This window comes from Oryctolagus cuniculus, chromosome 19, assembly GCF_964237555.1.
Source record: "Oryctolagus cuniculus chromosome 19, mOryCun1.1, whole genome shotgun sequence".
Classification (NCBI taxonomy): Eukaryota; Metazoa; Chordata; class Mammalia; order Lagomorpha; family Leporidae; genus Oryctolagus; species Oryctolagus cuniculus.
Window position 1 is genome coordinate 42,549,266 of NC_091450.1, and position 15,004 is coordinate 42,564,269.

A 15,004-nucleotide genomic window follows, 5' to 3' on the forward strand; every position below is an offset into this window, starting at 1 on the left:
TTCCTTATCTCCTCTAATGGACCACACAGGACTGCGCTCCCCACACAGTGTTTTAACTCCCAAGTCCCATGTTGACAGTTAATGGCTGGATGCTAGGGTAGATTAAGACACTTGACCTAATGAGGGGACCCAGAGGTGGGACCACTGCGAGGTCCCTGGAGCTTGCCCTTGGCAGAGTTCTCACCAGAGGGTTGCTTACATAAGCCTAGTCTGGCTAGCTTCTGCTTCCTGGCTGGCTCTCTGTAGGATCCTTCCTGTGCACACCACCACCACTGCCAGCCTCCACCAGATGCCAAACTGATGGGACCGCCTGATCCTGAATTGTGAGCTTCCAAACTGTAAGCCTACATGGACCACTTCAAACCTCCTGACAAACTGCCCTCAGGTATTCTGGGTAAAGTAATGAAAAACTAGGACATCAATGGCCCCAGATTGCAAGCCCCAGATCAGCCCTCGGGCTGGGCAGCCACCCTCTCCAGGCCCTCCCAGCACAGCCCAGGGGGCCCTTGTCTTCTCTGCTGCCCAACACTCCAGCCCAGACACATTCAGCCCCAAGGCTCCAGGCCTCGGCATCCCCAGGAGCAAAAAGGAGAGGACAGTGTGCCCACCAGTGAAGTCGGTGATGCTGAAAAAGAGGCAGTGGGGCTTAGGGATGGGCTCAGGTCAGAGTCCTGTGACAGGAGGAATCTTGGGGAGGGGGAGGGACGCAGGCACCAAGCAGGGCCAGAGGATCAGAAGAGGGAAGAAACAGAGAAGGGAAGTCTGCTCTGCACACTTCACCCCAAGACGGCTGACACCACTTCCTCTGGTGAAATCCCGTTCTGGGCCCCCACAGACACCTCAGCAAACCCATACTCGTGGGGAGGAGGTGGGCAGAGCCTCCTGCAGGGCCAGCTCTGTGGGTCACCGAGGCCCCCAGGCCTCCGCCTCTCACCTGGCAGCAGTTGCAGGCTCCGAGTTGGCCATATTTAGTGATGATCCCACGGACTCTTTGCTGCTCTGTCCAAGGCAAGTCACAGATTATCCAGGGTGCTCACTGCTGGGGAGGGGAGCTCAGAGATACAGCTTTCTGTGGCCTAACCCCCGAACCAGATGCTGTCCACTCATAGTGAGGCTCAGAGCCTGCTGGGCAGCCAGGCCAAAGCGGCTCAGTGAGGAGGAAGGCTCTCAGCGACTCCACAGGACTGGACTCTGAGTCTCATGGTCTGAAGCCAAGCTGCTCTGAGCTTCTACCTCCCCGCAGATGCATTGCCCATTCTGGGGCTCACTCTACAGCTGTGGGGCTGCCCTCACCTTGGCCTTTAAATCTGGGGAAAGATGTGGACTCTGAACAAGGAGGTACCAGCAGTGAGAGGAGTTAGCTGGGCCTTTGTTCTGCTGGGTTCTACAAGAGGGGGAAGAAGATCAAGCCGGACACCCAGGTGCTGGGGTTGAGGACTGCGACCCCCACCATCTTCTCCTCACCTGGGAGCCATATCTTGGGGCACAGCGGGGCAGGGACTGCACCTGCCTGAGAGCCTGCACTGGTCCTGGGTAGCCCCCTCCCCTAGGATGAGACGGGAACAGACGCTCAAGCACCAGAGGACAGCCAGCCGAGGTGCGGGAGGGCAGTGATGGACTAAGTGACAAACAGCAGAGTCAGAGGCAGAGAGGTAGAGGGTGAGCCAGCAAGAGACGGCCCAGGTCATGCTGAGGAAGTGAGCTGGGCAGAGACTGAGGTGGGAGGAGGGCGTCCCAGCCAGCCACGGTCAGCACCAGGCCTCTCAGCAGAAGATGGGGCTGGATGTCCTTAGACAGGGCTGTCTTGGCCCTGACCACAAGGGAGGCCCTTGTGCAAGACTGGAAAAGAAGCCAGATGCATGAAGGAAGTGCTGGCTTCCCTAAGTGGGGGTGTGGGGAGGAGCCCCCTCCCCAGCCGCCGCCTCGGTTCCCAGAGGAGCCTGTCCTCACTTCCCGGCGTGCTCTATACAACTCCCTGTCCCATACATCCTCCCAAAGGCCCTTCCGCAGGGCCCCTCCCCTGTCTGTCCTTAGCTGCTGCAGGAGTATCGGCCATGGCTGGGGCCCTACCGCACTCCCTGTTGCTGCTGCTGTCGCCACTGACAATGCTCCTTCAAGGTGGTAAGTGCCAGGGACTGCCCTGGAGGGCTCTGCCCTAACCAGAGGAGGGGGTCTGGGGGAGAAGATGGCCGGGCCTCTGGAGAGGGGCTGCCCAACCGACTGGGCAGGTCCACTCCAACCCTTCCTCTCCTGCCTCCCCCAGCCTGGAGAGGGGCACAGCAGGCAGGAGTCAGGCCTGCCATCTGTCTCGTGACTGCCCAGGGACGAAGGAGCCGGCTGGCCTGGGGTTGGCCTGTCTCCTACAGCCACTTCAGTGTCTCTCTCTCCTCTGCTCTGCTCCTCTAGGGAACTCGGCTGGATCCACTGTATACCCTCCCTATGGAGTCTCCCAACCGGAAATTCTCTGGGCCCCCATTGGTGGCTCTGTTGAAATCCCCTTCTCCTTCTGGTATCCCTTGAAGCTGGCCAAGAATCCCCACCTGACTATAACCTGGAGAAGAGGCCACTTCCACGGGGAGTTTATCTACAACCACACTCAGTCCTTCAGCCACAAGGATTATAGGAATCGGCTCTTCCTGAACTGGACACAGGGGCAGCAGAGCGGCTCCCTCAGGATCTCGAATCTGCAGCTCAGGGACAAGTCCAAGTACTTCTGCCGAGTGGGGCTGAACACACAGACAGACGGCTGGCAGGAGTGGCAGTCCCTCTGGGGAACCTCGCTCATCATCACTCCTGGTGAGTCCAGCTGCCCTGGCAGTCTCTAAGCACACCCCTGCCGAGGCCTTGGTGACCACTGGTGTCCTCACCCCTCGGGCCCCACGCCTGACCCTTCCCTCAATGTCCTCCCCCTGCTCCTGGGCCCCGTCCAGGCCTTTGCCAGCTTTCTCTTTCTCTTTCCCTTAATTATCTCCAGCCCTAAACTCTCTCTCCCTCTCTACCCCTGTCCTCGAGCCTCAGCCCCTGACAGACTCCCAGTTCTCGTCCCTTCTTGCTCCTCACTGAAGCTCCATCTCTGTCTGCTCTGGACCCCACCCTGCATCCTCCAGGGGCAGCTCCCTTCACTTGTCCATGTCCATGTATGGGCACCATGTCTTGTCTCCCATAGCCATCAGCTCAACCCAGAACACCCGGTAGATGCCCAATGGATGGAGGTGGAGCTGTCCAGTGCTCAGCTGACACCCCATCACCTGGTTGTCCAGTCTCCCCATTTTCTGTGCTCCTCAGAACACATCCCTCATCTCTCCCCTCTCTCGTCTCCTCCTCCTCTGCCTCCAGCCTCTTTACCTTCCTTGCCTCACACTGGCCCTTATCCTCTTATCCTCTTCTCCTCATGCCATTATCCCCATCTCCACTCTGATCTTGCTCCGAAACAGCTGCTGCTGCCTGCAGAAGGCCGGGGGCCTGGGTTAAGTAACTCTGTCTGCAATTGCCATGACCCTACCGTAACAGGAGGCACTGCTTGCATCTTCATTTTACTGACAGGGAAACTGAGGCTAGCAGATCTGAACAGCTGCCCAAAGCCTCACTAGTTGGACAGATGGGACTTGACAGACCACTTCCCTGCAGAGGCTCCTCTCTTAATTACCAGTTCTTTGGCTTCGTCTGTGGAGCTGTTCATATTGTTTGCCTTGATCTACTCTGGACTTAACAAGGAAATGCATCGCCTACTTAGTAGGGGCATTGGAACCCGAGGTTTGTCTGTCTGTGAAGTCTGGGAAGTGGGTCTCTCTCAGAGGTGATAATAGGATACACTGGAAAACGAGGTCAGCTATGGGGGTTTGCTTTTTGTGATCACTTGTACTGCTGATTGTAAACAACTTCTGTGATAAATCCCTCCTTCCTTCTGGAATCAACACTCACTGCCTCCTGCTGGTTAACCCCTGAGCAAGACAGCCATGATTTATCTTTCTTGCCACATAAGGAAATATATAGAGGGAACAGGAAACCCAGATTGTTATTTTTGACCGGCAAAGTGGACAGTGAGAGAATGAGACAGACAGAAAGGTCTTCCTTTGCCGTTGGTTCACCCTCCAATGGCCGCCGCACCGCGCTGATCCGAAGGCAGGAGCCTGGTTTCCCAGGTGGTGCAGGGCCCAAGCACTTGGGCCATCCTCCACTGCACTCCCGGGCCACAGCAGAGAGCTGGCCTGGAAGAGGGGCAACCGGGACAGACTCCGGCGCCCTGACCGGGACTAGAACCCGGTGTGCTGGTGCCGCAGGCGGAGGATTAGCCTAGTGAGCCGCGGCGCTGGCCTGTTATTCTTCTTAATCTGTTCTTCCTTATTTAGTTAATTCCTCCTTTCATTTTTCCTTGCATCAGAAGGACTTTTCTCATCAATATTTTATTCAATTAATTGGATATGTATGCCCATTATTTAAAAAATAGTGGAAAGTAATAAAAAGGTATCTTTTTAATCCAACTGAAAAGTGTCACAAGCTAAAGAAATATTTGTGGCAAACACAACTAAGTTTGTGGTTGGATTTTTTATATATTTTATTTTTGTAGCAAAATCTAATTGTTTCAGCCTTGGTAATTAAAAAATATCTATTCACTGAGAGGCAAAGAAATGAAAGAGAGATTTTCCATCCATTGTTTATTCCCCAAATGGGTCCAATGGCTGAGGCTGGTCCAGGCTGAAGCCAGGAGTCAAGCACTTCATCCCTTTGCCCACATAGGCGGCCCCTCTTATTTTTTTAAAAAGACTTATTTATTTATTTGAGAGCTAGAGTTACAGACAGTGAGAGAGAGAGACAGAAAGAAAGGTCTTCCTTCTGTTGTTTCACTCCCTAATTGGCTGCAACAGTCAGAGCTGTGCCGAGCCAAAGCCAGGAGCCAGGTGCTTCTCCTGGTCTCCCATGTGGGTGCAGGGCCCAAGCACTTGGGCTTCCTCCACTGCCTTCCCGGACCACAGCAGAGAGCTGGACTGGAAGAGGGGCAACTGGGGCGGAGGGTTAGCCAAGTGAGCCACAATGCCGACCCCAAAAATATTTACTGTTAAGTTTCTACTTTTGTTCTGATTTTATATGGTTTGTTTTCAACTTTACTACTTAATGTAATTATTTATTTTACATATGGCATGAAGTAAACAATTAAATTCATTTTTTTACTTAACAATGAATCCATTTGCCTGACCCCAAGTTGACCATTTTTTTCTCTTCTATACTGATATACTAGGTCTAGTTTTTTAATTCTATTGTAGAAGAGCATCCATTTCTGGTCAGTCTTCTTTTTCACTGATCTGTCTTTTCTGATGTCCATATCACTGTTCCAGTGACTGCAACTTGATCACATCTCAATGGCTAATCCAACTGTTTCTACCTCAGCCTCATTACTTCTGCCTCAAAAACTCTGCTACTATTGCCTGCGTGTTCTTTCATATAAACATTAGAATAAGGGGCTGGCATTACGGTACAGCACATCTCAAGTCCCAGAAGCTCCCCTTCTGATCCAGCTCCCTGCTAATACACCTGGGAAAGCAGCCAAAGATGACCCAAGTACATGAACTGCAGCAACTATTATGGGAGACCTACAAGGAGTTTCAGGCTCCTGACTTTAGCCTGGCCCAGCCCTGGTCACGGCAGCCATCTGGGGAATGAACCAGCAGATAGAAGATCTTTCTTTCTCCATCTCTCCTTCTTTGTCACTCTGCCTTCCAAATAAATATTTTTTTAAATGTTAGAGTAAGTTTGCCACACTCTTGAAAAAAGCACTCCTTGGGATCTTTTAAACCACAAGTACATTAAATCTATAAAAACAATTAACAGAAACTGAAATCAGTATTAATATACAACCTTCCCACCTCCTCAGGAATGGGTCCTAATTAATATCGCTCAGTAAATTCTGGCAGTATTCCCCTAAAGGTCATGTCTCATAAGAATTTTTTTCTCTTCCACTACTCTATATTTTTATTGTTAATGCCCAAGATTAGAAATTTTTGTATAATTGTCATTGCAAAAATAATGCATAAGGGGCCGGCACCGTGGCGCACTAGGTAATCTTCCACCTGCGGAGCCGGCATCCCATATGGGCACCGGGTTCTAGTCCTGGCTGCTCCTCTTCCAGTCCAGCTCTCTGCTGTGGCCCGGGAAGGCAGTGCAGGATGGCCCAAGTGCTTGGGCCCTGCACCCGCATAGGAGACCAGGAGGAGGCACCTGGCTCCTGGCTTCGGATCGGCGCAGCTCCGGCCGTTGCGGTCATTTAGGGGGTGAAACATCAGATGGAGGACCTTTCTCTTTGTCTCTCTCTCTCTCACTGTCTGTAACTCTACCTGTCAAATTAAAAAAATGCATAAATTCTGAAAAACAGGGAGAGTTATATGTATATATTGACCTCTATTTTGTCCCAAAAATCTTTTAAAATGATAGCATAGTGAATTCTTTTTTAAACTTTTATTTAATGAATATAGATTTCCAAAGTACAGCTTATGGATTACATTGGCTTCCCCCATGACTGCCCTCCCACCCGCAACCCTCCCCTTTCCCGTTCTCTCTCCCCTTCCATTCTTATCAAGATTCATTTTCAATTTTTTTTATATAAAGATCAGTTTAGTATACATTAAGTAAAGATTTCAACAGTTTGCACCCACATAGAAACACAAAGTGAAAAATACTGTTTGAGTACTCATTATAGCATTAAATCTCAATGTACAGCACATTAAGGACAGAGATCCTACATGAGGAGTAAGTGCACAGTGACGCCTGTTGTTGACTTTACAAATTGACACTCCTGTTTATGGCATCAGTAATCTCCCTAGGCTCCAGTCATGAGTTTCCAAGGCTATGGAAGCCTTTTGAGTTCACCGACTCTTATCTTATTTAGACAAGGTCATAGTCAAAGTGGAAGTTCTCTCCTCCCTTCAGAGAAAGGTACCTCCTTTTTGAAGACCCATTCTTTCCACATAGTGAATTTTTTAAGACAAAAATCTTCAAGCTTAAAAATACATGAGCTAGGCCGGCGCCGCGGCTCACTAGGCTAATCCTCCGCCTTGCGGCGCCGGCACACCAGGTTCTAGTCCCGGTCGGGGCGCCGGATTCTGTCCCGGTTGCCCCTCTTCCAGGCCAGCTCTCTGCTGTGGCCAGGGAGTGCAGTGGAGGATGGCCCAGGTGCTTGGGCCCTGCACCCCATGGGAGACCAGGAGAAGTACCTGGCTCCTGGCTCCTGCCATCGGATCAGCGCGGTGTGCCGGCCACAGCGCGCTGGCCGCGGCGGCCATTGGAGGGTGAACCAACGGCAAAAGGAAGACCTTTCTCTCTGTCTCTCTCTCTCACTGTCTACTCTGCCTGTCAAAAAAATAAATAAATAAATAAAAAATAAAAAAAAAATACATGAGCTAGAGGGCTGGCACTGTGGTGTAGTGGGTAAAGCCACCACCTGAAGTGCCAACATCTAATATGGGCACCAGTTCGACTGCCAGCTGCTCCACTTCCAATCTAGCTCTCTGGTATGGCCTGGGAAAAGCAGTAGAGGATGGCCCAAGTCCATGGGCCTCTGCATCCACGTGGGAGACTCGGAAGAAGCTCCTGGCTCCTAGCTTTGGATTGGCCCAGCTCCAACCATTGCAGCCATCTGGGGAGTGAACCAGCAGATGGAAAACCTCTTTGTCTCTGTCCCTCTCTGCCTCTGCCTCTCTGTAATTCCACCTTTCACATAAATAAATAAATCAGATTTTTAAAAAAGATTTATTTATTTATGTGAAAGAGTTACAGAGAGAGAGAGAGAGGTGGCAGGTGGGGGGGGGTCTTCCATCCGCTGGTTCACTCCCCAGTTGGTCACAAAGGCTGGAGCTGTGCCGATCTGAAGCCAGGAGCCAGGAGCTTCTTCTAGGTCTCCCACAAGGGTGCAGGGGCCCAAGGACTTGGGCCATCCTCCACTGCTTTCCCAGGCCATAGCAGAGAGCTGGATCGGAAGTGGAGCAGCCGGATCTTGAACCAGCACCCATATGGGATGCCAGCAATCAGGCCAGGGCATTAACCCACTGCACCACAGTGCAGGCCCCAACAAATAAATCTTTAAAAATAATTAGCTAAGTATACAAAAAATAAAATAAAATAGAGAAGCTGCAGCTGTCTTGATAGATTGGCTCAGAGACTAGAAGAGTTAAACCCTAACCCAGTGGTAGGGAAATGCAGAAGAATGGCCAGACCCACCGAAGTTTCAGTAATGCCAACTCTGGGTGCCTCTGAAAATGGCAGTGAAGATGGATCTGAAAATCAGAGGATGGGCCAGTGGCATAGCAGGGAAAGCTACCACCCGCAGTCTAGTATCCCATATGTGTGCCGGTTCAATTCCCAGCTGTTCCACTTCTGATCAGCTGCTCGAGAAATGGTCCAAGTCTTTGGGCCCCTGAACCCATGTAGGAGACCAAGAAAGAGATCCTGCATCCTGGCTTCAGTCATCCCAGCTCTGGCCATTACAGACATTTGGGGAGTGAACCAATGGATGGAAGAGTCCCCCCCCTCCCCCGTCTCTCTCTGTCTCTCAGAGGATCAGTACAAAGTCTATTTAAGAATCAGGAAAGGCCGGCGCCGCGGCTCACTAGGCTAATCCTCCGCCTAGCGGCGCCGGCACACCGGGTTCTAGTCCCGGTCAGGGCGCCAGATTCTGTCCCGGTTGCCCCTCTTCCAGGCCAGCTCTCTGCTGTGGCCAGGGAGTGCAGTGGAGGATGGCCCAAGTGCTTGGGCCCTGCACCCCATGCGAGACCAGGAAAAGCACCTGGCTCCTGGCTCCTGCCATCGGATCAGTGCGGTGTGCTGGCCGCAGTGCGCCGGCCGCGGCGGCCATTGGAGAATGAACCAACGGCAAAAGGAAGACCTTTCTCTCTGTCTCTCTCTCACTGTCCACTCTGCCTGTCAAAAAAAAAAAAAAAAAAAAAAAAAGAATCAGGAAAACCTCCATTTCTAACTCTTGCTGAAGACTAGAGGATTGCTCTCCAGGACAGGTGAACCAGAAGGACTGTGGCTGGAACTCCAGAGACGTAAGTGGTAAGGAGACTGGGGTCTTGTCACCTCACGGAGTTCCACAGCACTAAGGACTGCATCCTGGCCCAGCTGTACCTGGGAATCCCAAGGCTAGAGCCCTCATTTAAACATATTATTCTACAAAACACCTAAGAAAAGCTTCTCCCACAAAATTCAGAGAGCAAAACAAATAGGAAGAAAACAAAACAAATAAAACTTTTAAAAAGTGATCATTCTCTTCTGTTCAGAAAGTTAAGAAATTTGTACAGACAACAAGAAAGGATGCTGTCATAAAGTAAATAAGATTTGGCTCCCCAAAGTTGTGTAGATGTTTAAACCCCAAAATCTTATTAGTTAATGTGAATGGATGAATGCTAGTGGTTGAAGGATTAGGTGGAGGCTTGATTCAACTGACCTCTGAAGGTGGGACCTTTGGGAAGTACTTGGATTAGATTATGTTGCCAGGGTGGGATCCGTCATTGAACTGTGATGGATTTATAAGGAGAGACCACACAGAGGGTAGATGACTGTGATCCTCCCTCCACATGGTCCACCATCACCAAGGGCCAGAACAGCTGGAGCTGACCAGTCGAGGACTGTGAACCTCCTGTCAGACAAAATAAAAACCTTCTGCCGTCCCGTGTGCCTCCCCTCAGGTGTTTTATTAAAGTAATGAAAGCAGACTACTTCACATGCTTCACAAAGATGCTTGGTAAACACAGAGCTCTTAGGAATTCAACATAAAATAACAAAACTGGGAAATTCCATGAAAGTATTTGAAGATAACATTTGTAGAAACCTCACAGAAGGTAGAAGAAAAAATGCCAAAGGGTTAGCAACTGTGTAGGGGAGTAGATAACAACTCTCCCTGCCAACCAAAAAAAAGATATGTCCACATCCCAATCCCTACACCTGTGACCATCACCTTATGGGGCAAAAGAGTAGATATTACCTTACTTGGTAATAGAATTGAATTAAGGATCTTGCAATGAGATTATCCATGATTAGCTGGGCCGTCCTTAAATGTATTCTCAGTTGTCCTTATAAGAGTGAGATGACACGGATGGAAGAGAAGGCTTGTGGCCACAGAGGCAGACTCTTTAACAATGGCATCACAAGTTGAGGGATGCCTGTGAACACCTGCCAGAAAGAACCAAGAACAGATTCTTCTCCAGAGGGAACACAACCCTGCTGCCCCTTGAGCATAGACTTCTGGCCTCCAGAGCTGTGTGAGAACCAAAGTCTGCTATTTGATGTCACCCAGATTGTGGTAATTTGTTATAGCTGCCATAGGGAAGCAATACAAAATCTATAATGAGAGATAAGAACATTAGAGGATCCAACCTCTGAAGGATTGGTGTTCCAGAAACAGAAGAAAGATCGTGGGGAAGATAACAGAGAAACAATGGCAAAAGTTTTCCAAAACAAGCCCAAACAGACGGACAAAAACACAATGACCTGTTCAGCAATACAAAATTCAAAAACACTGGGGACAAAAAGAATATTCTATAAATTTCAAGAAGCACATAGGGAAGCTGGAAAACAATGGTTGAATGCCTTGAAATTACTAGGGAAAGGGGCCGGTGCTGTGGCGTAGCAGGTAAAGCCGCTGCCTGCAGTGCTGGCATCCCATATGGGCACTGGTTCAAGTCTTGGCTGCTCCACTTCTGATCCAGCTCTCTGCTATAGCCTAGAATGCAGTGGAAAATGGCCCAAGTCCTTGGGCCCCTCCACCTGCGTGGGAGACCCAGAAGAAGCTCCTGGCTTCAAACTGGCTCAGCTCTGGCCATTGTGATCATTTGGGGAGTGAACCAGCAGATGGAAGACCTCTCTTTCTCTGCCTAACTCTGCCTTTCAAATAAAATAAATCTTTAAAAAAAAGAAATTCCTAGGGAAAAACATTTCATTCGTTTGCTTAACAAATATTTTGACTGTGCCAAGTGCTAATCTGAAAAACAGCCATTTAAAAAAAAAAAAAACTGGGGTGATATTTGCCTGCTGGTTCAGATGCCTATTGGAATGCCCACACTCCATTACATGTGTCTGGGTTTCAGTCCCAGCTTGATCCCAGTTCCAGTGTCCTACTAATGCAGACCCTGGAGGGCAGCAGCTAGCTGATGGCTCAGGTAGTTAGGTCCCTACCATTTACATCTGGAGACCCAGATTAAGTTCCTAATTCCCAGATGCAAAAGAGGCCTACCCCCAACCTTCTGGGCATTTAGGGAATAACCCAGCAGATGGGAATTCAGTCTCTCTTTGTACCTCAAGTATGTTTTTTGTTTTGTTTTGTTTTTTGGACAGGCAGAGTGGACAGTGAGAGAGAGAGACAGAGAGAAAGGTCTTCCTTTGCCGTTGGTTCACCCTCCAATGGCTGCAGCGGCCGGCGCACCGCGCTGATCCGATGGCAGGAGCCAGGTACTTCTCCTGGTCTCCCATGGGGTGTGCAGGGCCCAAGCACTTGGGCCATCCTCCACTGCACTCCCTGGCCACAGCAGAGAGCTGGCCTGGAAGAGGAGCAACCGGGACAGAATCTGGCGCCCTGACCGGGACTAGAACCCGGTGTGCCAGCGCCACAAGGCAGAGGATTAGCCTAGTGAGCCGCGGCACCGGCCAAGAATTTTTTTTTTTTAAATGCAGGCAGTGATGGAACTTACTTTGTGGTGCAGGAAAAAGATAAATAAGCAAATAAATGAACAACTTTTATGTCCAAAGAAGAGAACAATGAGGCAGATAGGAAGCTGCTGAGGATGTCACTTTAAGACTGATTAGGGAACACCTTGGGGCTCACAGGCAGAGCCCCACAAGAAATGGACATGCAGACAGGGCAACTAGGGAGAACCTGGAGTAAGGCACAGTTTGGGAAACCAGCTGGGGATGGTGGCTAACCCTGGACTATGAGCCGACTTCAGGAGCAAGGGGAGGGAAATCAGAGAGGGTAGGAATGTACAGGAGGGTCGCAGAGGAGCCATAGCCCCTGGAGAGACACAGTCAACACAGCCACCACGAGGGCCTGCGATGGAATACCCTGACCCACTCTACTCACGTCCATCTCCTGTGGGTGGCTCCCAATGGCCGTTGCGTGGGAAATCAGAGGGCAAGAGAGCCCATGGATGGAGTCTACCAGGCTGACCTCCAAAGGCACAAAGCAGGGTGGAGAGTAGTTGTGGAAATGTTATCTGGAGAAGTCAGCACAAAGACCCAACCTAGCTACAGATCTGTAGGAACTGGGGCAGGAGGGGCATGGCCGGGAGAACATTCTGGTAAAACAGAACAAGTGTGGCAGAAGCAGAGTGAAGGAACAGAGGGTGGAAAGAGATGAGGTCAGAGCCAGCAGTGGGGGCAGCTTGAAAGCCATGGGGAGACCTCTCTGACTTTTACTCTGAGAACAATGCAAGCTAGTGAGGGTTTCCTGCTGAGGTTTGAGATCTTACACTAAAATAAAAGATTATTTTTTACTTGAAAGGCAGAGTTACAGAGAGGAGACAGAGAAGTATTCCATCCACTAGATCACTCCCCAAATGGCCACAACAGCCAGGGCTGGGCCAGGCTGAAGCCAGGAGCTTCTCCCAGGTCTCCCACATGGGTGCAGGGGCCCAAGGAGTTGGGCCATCTTCTGCTGCTTTCCTAGGTGCATTGGCAGGGAGCTGGATTGGAAGTGGAACAGCCCAGTGTCCCTATGGGATGCCAGCACTGCAGATGGCAGCTTACCCACTGCACTACTGCACCAGCCCCTGAGTGACACTTTAAAAGGCTCCCTTTGGCTGTTGTGTGGGGAATAGGACTCTTAAGAGGGTCAGAAGCAGGGAGACCAGTGAGATGGAATGCACCTGGGTGTTTTTTTTTGACAGGCAGAGTGGACAGTGAGAGAGAGAGACAGAGAGAAAGGTCTTCCTTTTGCCGTTGGTTCACCCTCCAATGGCCGCCGCGGCTGGCGCGCTGCGGCCGGCGCACCGCGCTGATCCGATGGCAGGAGCCAGGAGCCAGGTGCTTTTCCTGGTCTCCCATGCGGGTGCAGGGCCCAAGCACCTGGGCCATCCTCCACTGCACTCCCTGGCCACAGCAGAGGGCTGGCCTGGAAGAGGGGCAACCGGGACAGAATCCGGCGCCCCGACCGGGACTAGAACCCGGTGTGCCGGCGCCGCTAGGCGGAGGATTAGCCTAGTGAGCCGCGGCGCTGGCCCGCACCTGGGTTTGAAAGCAGAGCAGGGCGGCGTCACGGCTCACTAGGCTAATCCTCCGCCTTGCGGCGCCGGCACACCGGGTTCTAGTCCCGGTCGGGGCGCCGGATTCTGTCCCGGTTGTCCCTCTTCCAGGCCAGCCCTCTGCTGTGGCCAGGGAGTGCAGTGGAGGATGGCCCAAGTGCTTGGGCCCTGCACCCCATGGGAGACCAGGAGAAATACCTGGCTCCTGCCATCGGATTAGCGCAGTGCACCGGCTGCAGTGTGCCGACCATGGCGGCCATTGGAGGGTGGACCAACAGCAAAAGGAAGACCTTTCTCTCTCTCTCTCTCTCTCTCACTGTCCACTCTGCCTGTCAAAAAAATAAATAAATAAATAAAAGCAAAGCAGCCAGGATTTGCAGATGGACTGGATGTAGGGTGAGAAAGAGAGAGAAGAACCGAGGAGGACTCTAATGACTTTGGCCTGAGCACCTGAAAAGATGGACTTGCCATTTATGGAGCGGAAGCAAAGTGGGGGGGGAACAGGCTTGGGAGAACTCGAGAGTTAGTTCTGTCTTGGTGAGATGTTACTTGAGATACACGTGGAGCCTGAGTAAGCAGTAAGATCTACGAGTGTGCAGTGTAGGGGTAACGTTGGCGAGATACACAGGTTGGGAAGTCATCATGATATCACTTACCTCTGACGTCAGGGGACTGTAGAGATCACATAGGAATAAATATAGGCAGAAAGGAGGTCCTAGGACTGAGTCCTGACGACAGTGGTTGTAGAAGTGAAGAATAAGCAAAGACTAGAAGAAGCTGCGGGAGAGGTAGAGGAATCAAGAGAGGGTGATACACTAGAAACCAAGTGAAGAACTCACTTCACCAAAGGGAAATAGCTGATGTTGTAAAGTTGAGTCAAATGAAGAAAATGAGGATGTTGAGATATCTACATCCTCAATTTCAACAGTAGGAAGTGAACAGACAATTCTGTAAGACAACCAAATCGAGCAACAGCAATATACGCCTGCTATTTAAAAAAAGGAAGTGGCCGGCGCCGCGGCTCACTAGGCTAATCCTCCGCCTAGCGGCGCCGGCACACCGGGTTCTAGTCCCGGTCGGGGCGCCGGATTCCGTCCCGGTTGCCCCTCTTCCAGGCCAGCCCTCTGCTGTGGCCAGGGAGTGCAGTGGAGGATGGCCCAGGTGCTTGGGCCCTGCACCCGCATGGGAGACCAGGAAAAGCACCTGGCTCCTGGCTCCTGCCATCGGATCAGCGCGGTGTGCCGGCCGCAGCGCACCGGCCGCGGCGGCCATTGGAGGGTGAACCAACGGCAAAGGAAGACCTTTCTCTCTGTCTCTCTCTCTCACTGTCCACTCTGCCTGTCAAAAAAAATAAATAAATAAAAATAAAAAAAAATAAAAAAAGGAAGTAATACCCGAAGAAATAACTAAAGGAGCTGAAAATAGCTGCCCTCCAGGAGTGGGAAGGGAGTGAGGAGTCACATGCAGGGGCCCTCAGTTTTCCATAAGCTATGTGTAATTTGTTTGCTCTAAATGACATGCTATACAACCGCAAAACAAGTAACTGCTATATTCTGAAACTAACAATGGTACTGGTAACCTCTACACATGGTAAAAACAAACATTCAAACAATATGGAAGGAAGTTAAATGACAAGTAACAGCCCCTCTACCCCAGCCCACTCACTCTCTCCGGTCATTACTCCTGCTTTCTGTGGAAATGATCTTACAGTTATGGCATACATACGATCAAACTATATACTGTTCTGTAATTTCCAAATTGTTATTTTTAATATATCTCAAATA

General features: G+C 50.7%; 1 protein-coding gene across 4 annotated transcripts in view; it reads left to right on the forward strand.

Annotated features, from left to right (window-relative positions):
• Nucleotides 1-242: 242 nt before the first annotated feature.
• Nucleotides 243-15,004, forward strand: part of LOC138846993 (paired immunoglobulin-like type 2 receptor beta) — a 30,533-nt gene continuing 15,771 nt past the window's right edge. For 2 of the 4 annotated variants that reach the window (XM_070064435.1, XM_070064432.1), the window contains exons 1-2: nucleotides 251-2,121; nucleotides 2,407-2,796. In XM_070064435.1, coding sequence (XP_069920536.1) covers nucleotides 1,860-2,121; nucleotides 2,407-2,796 — 652 coding nt within the window. In that variant the 5' untranslated portion in view covers nucleotides 251-1,859. Of the gene's footprint in view, nucleotides 2,122-2,406; nucleotides 2,797-15,004 lie in introns of all 4 variants that reach the window. The other 2 variants (XM_070064434.1, XM_070064433.1) reach the window with 2 other exon arrangements.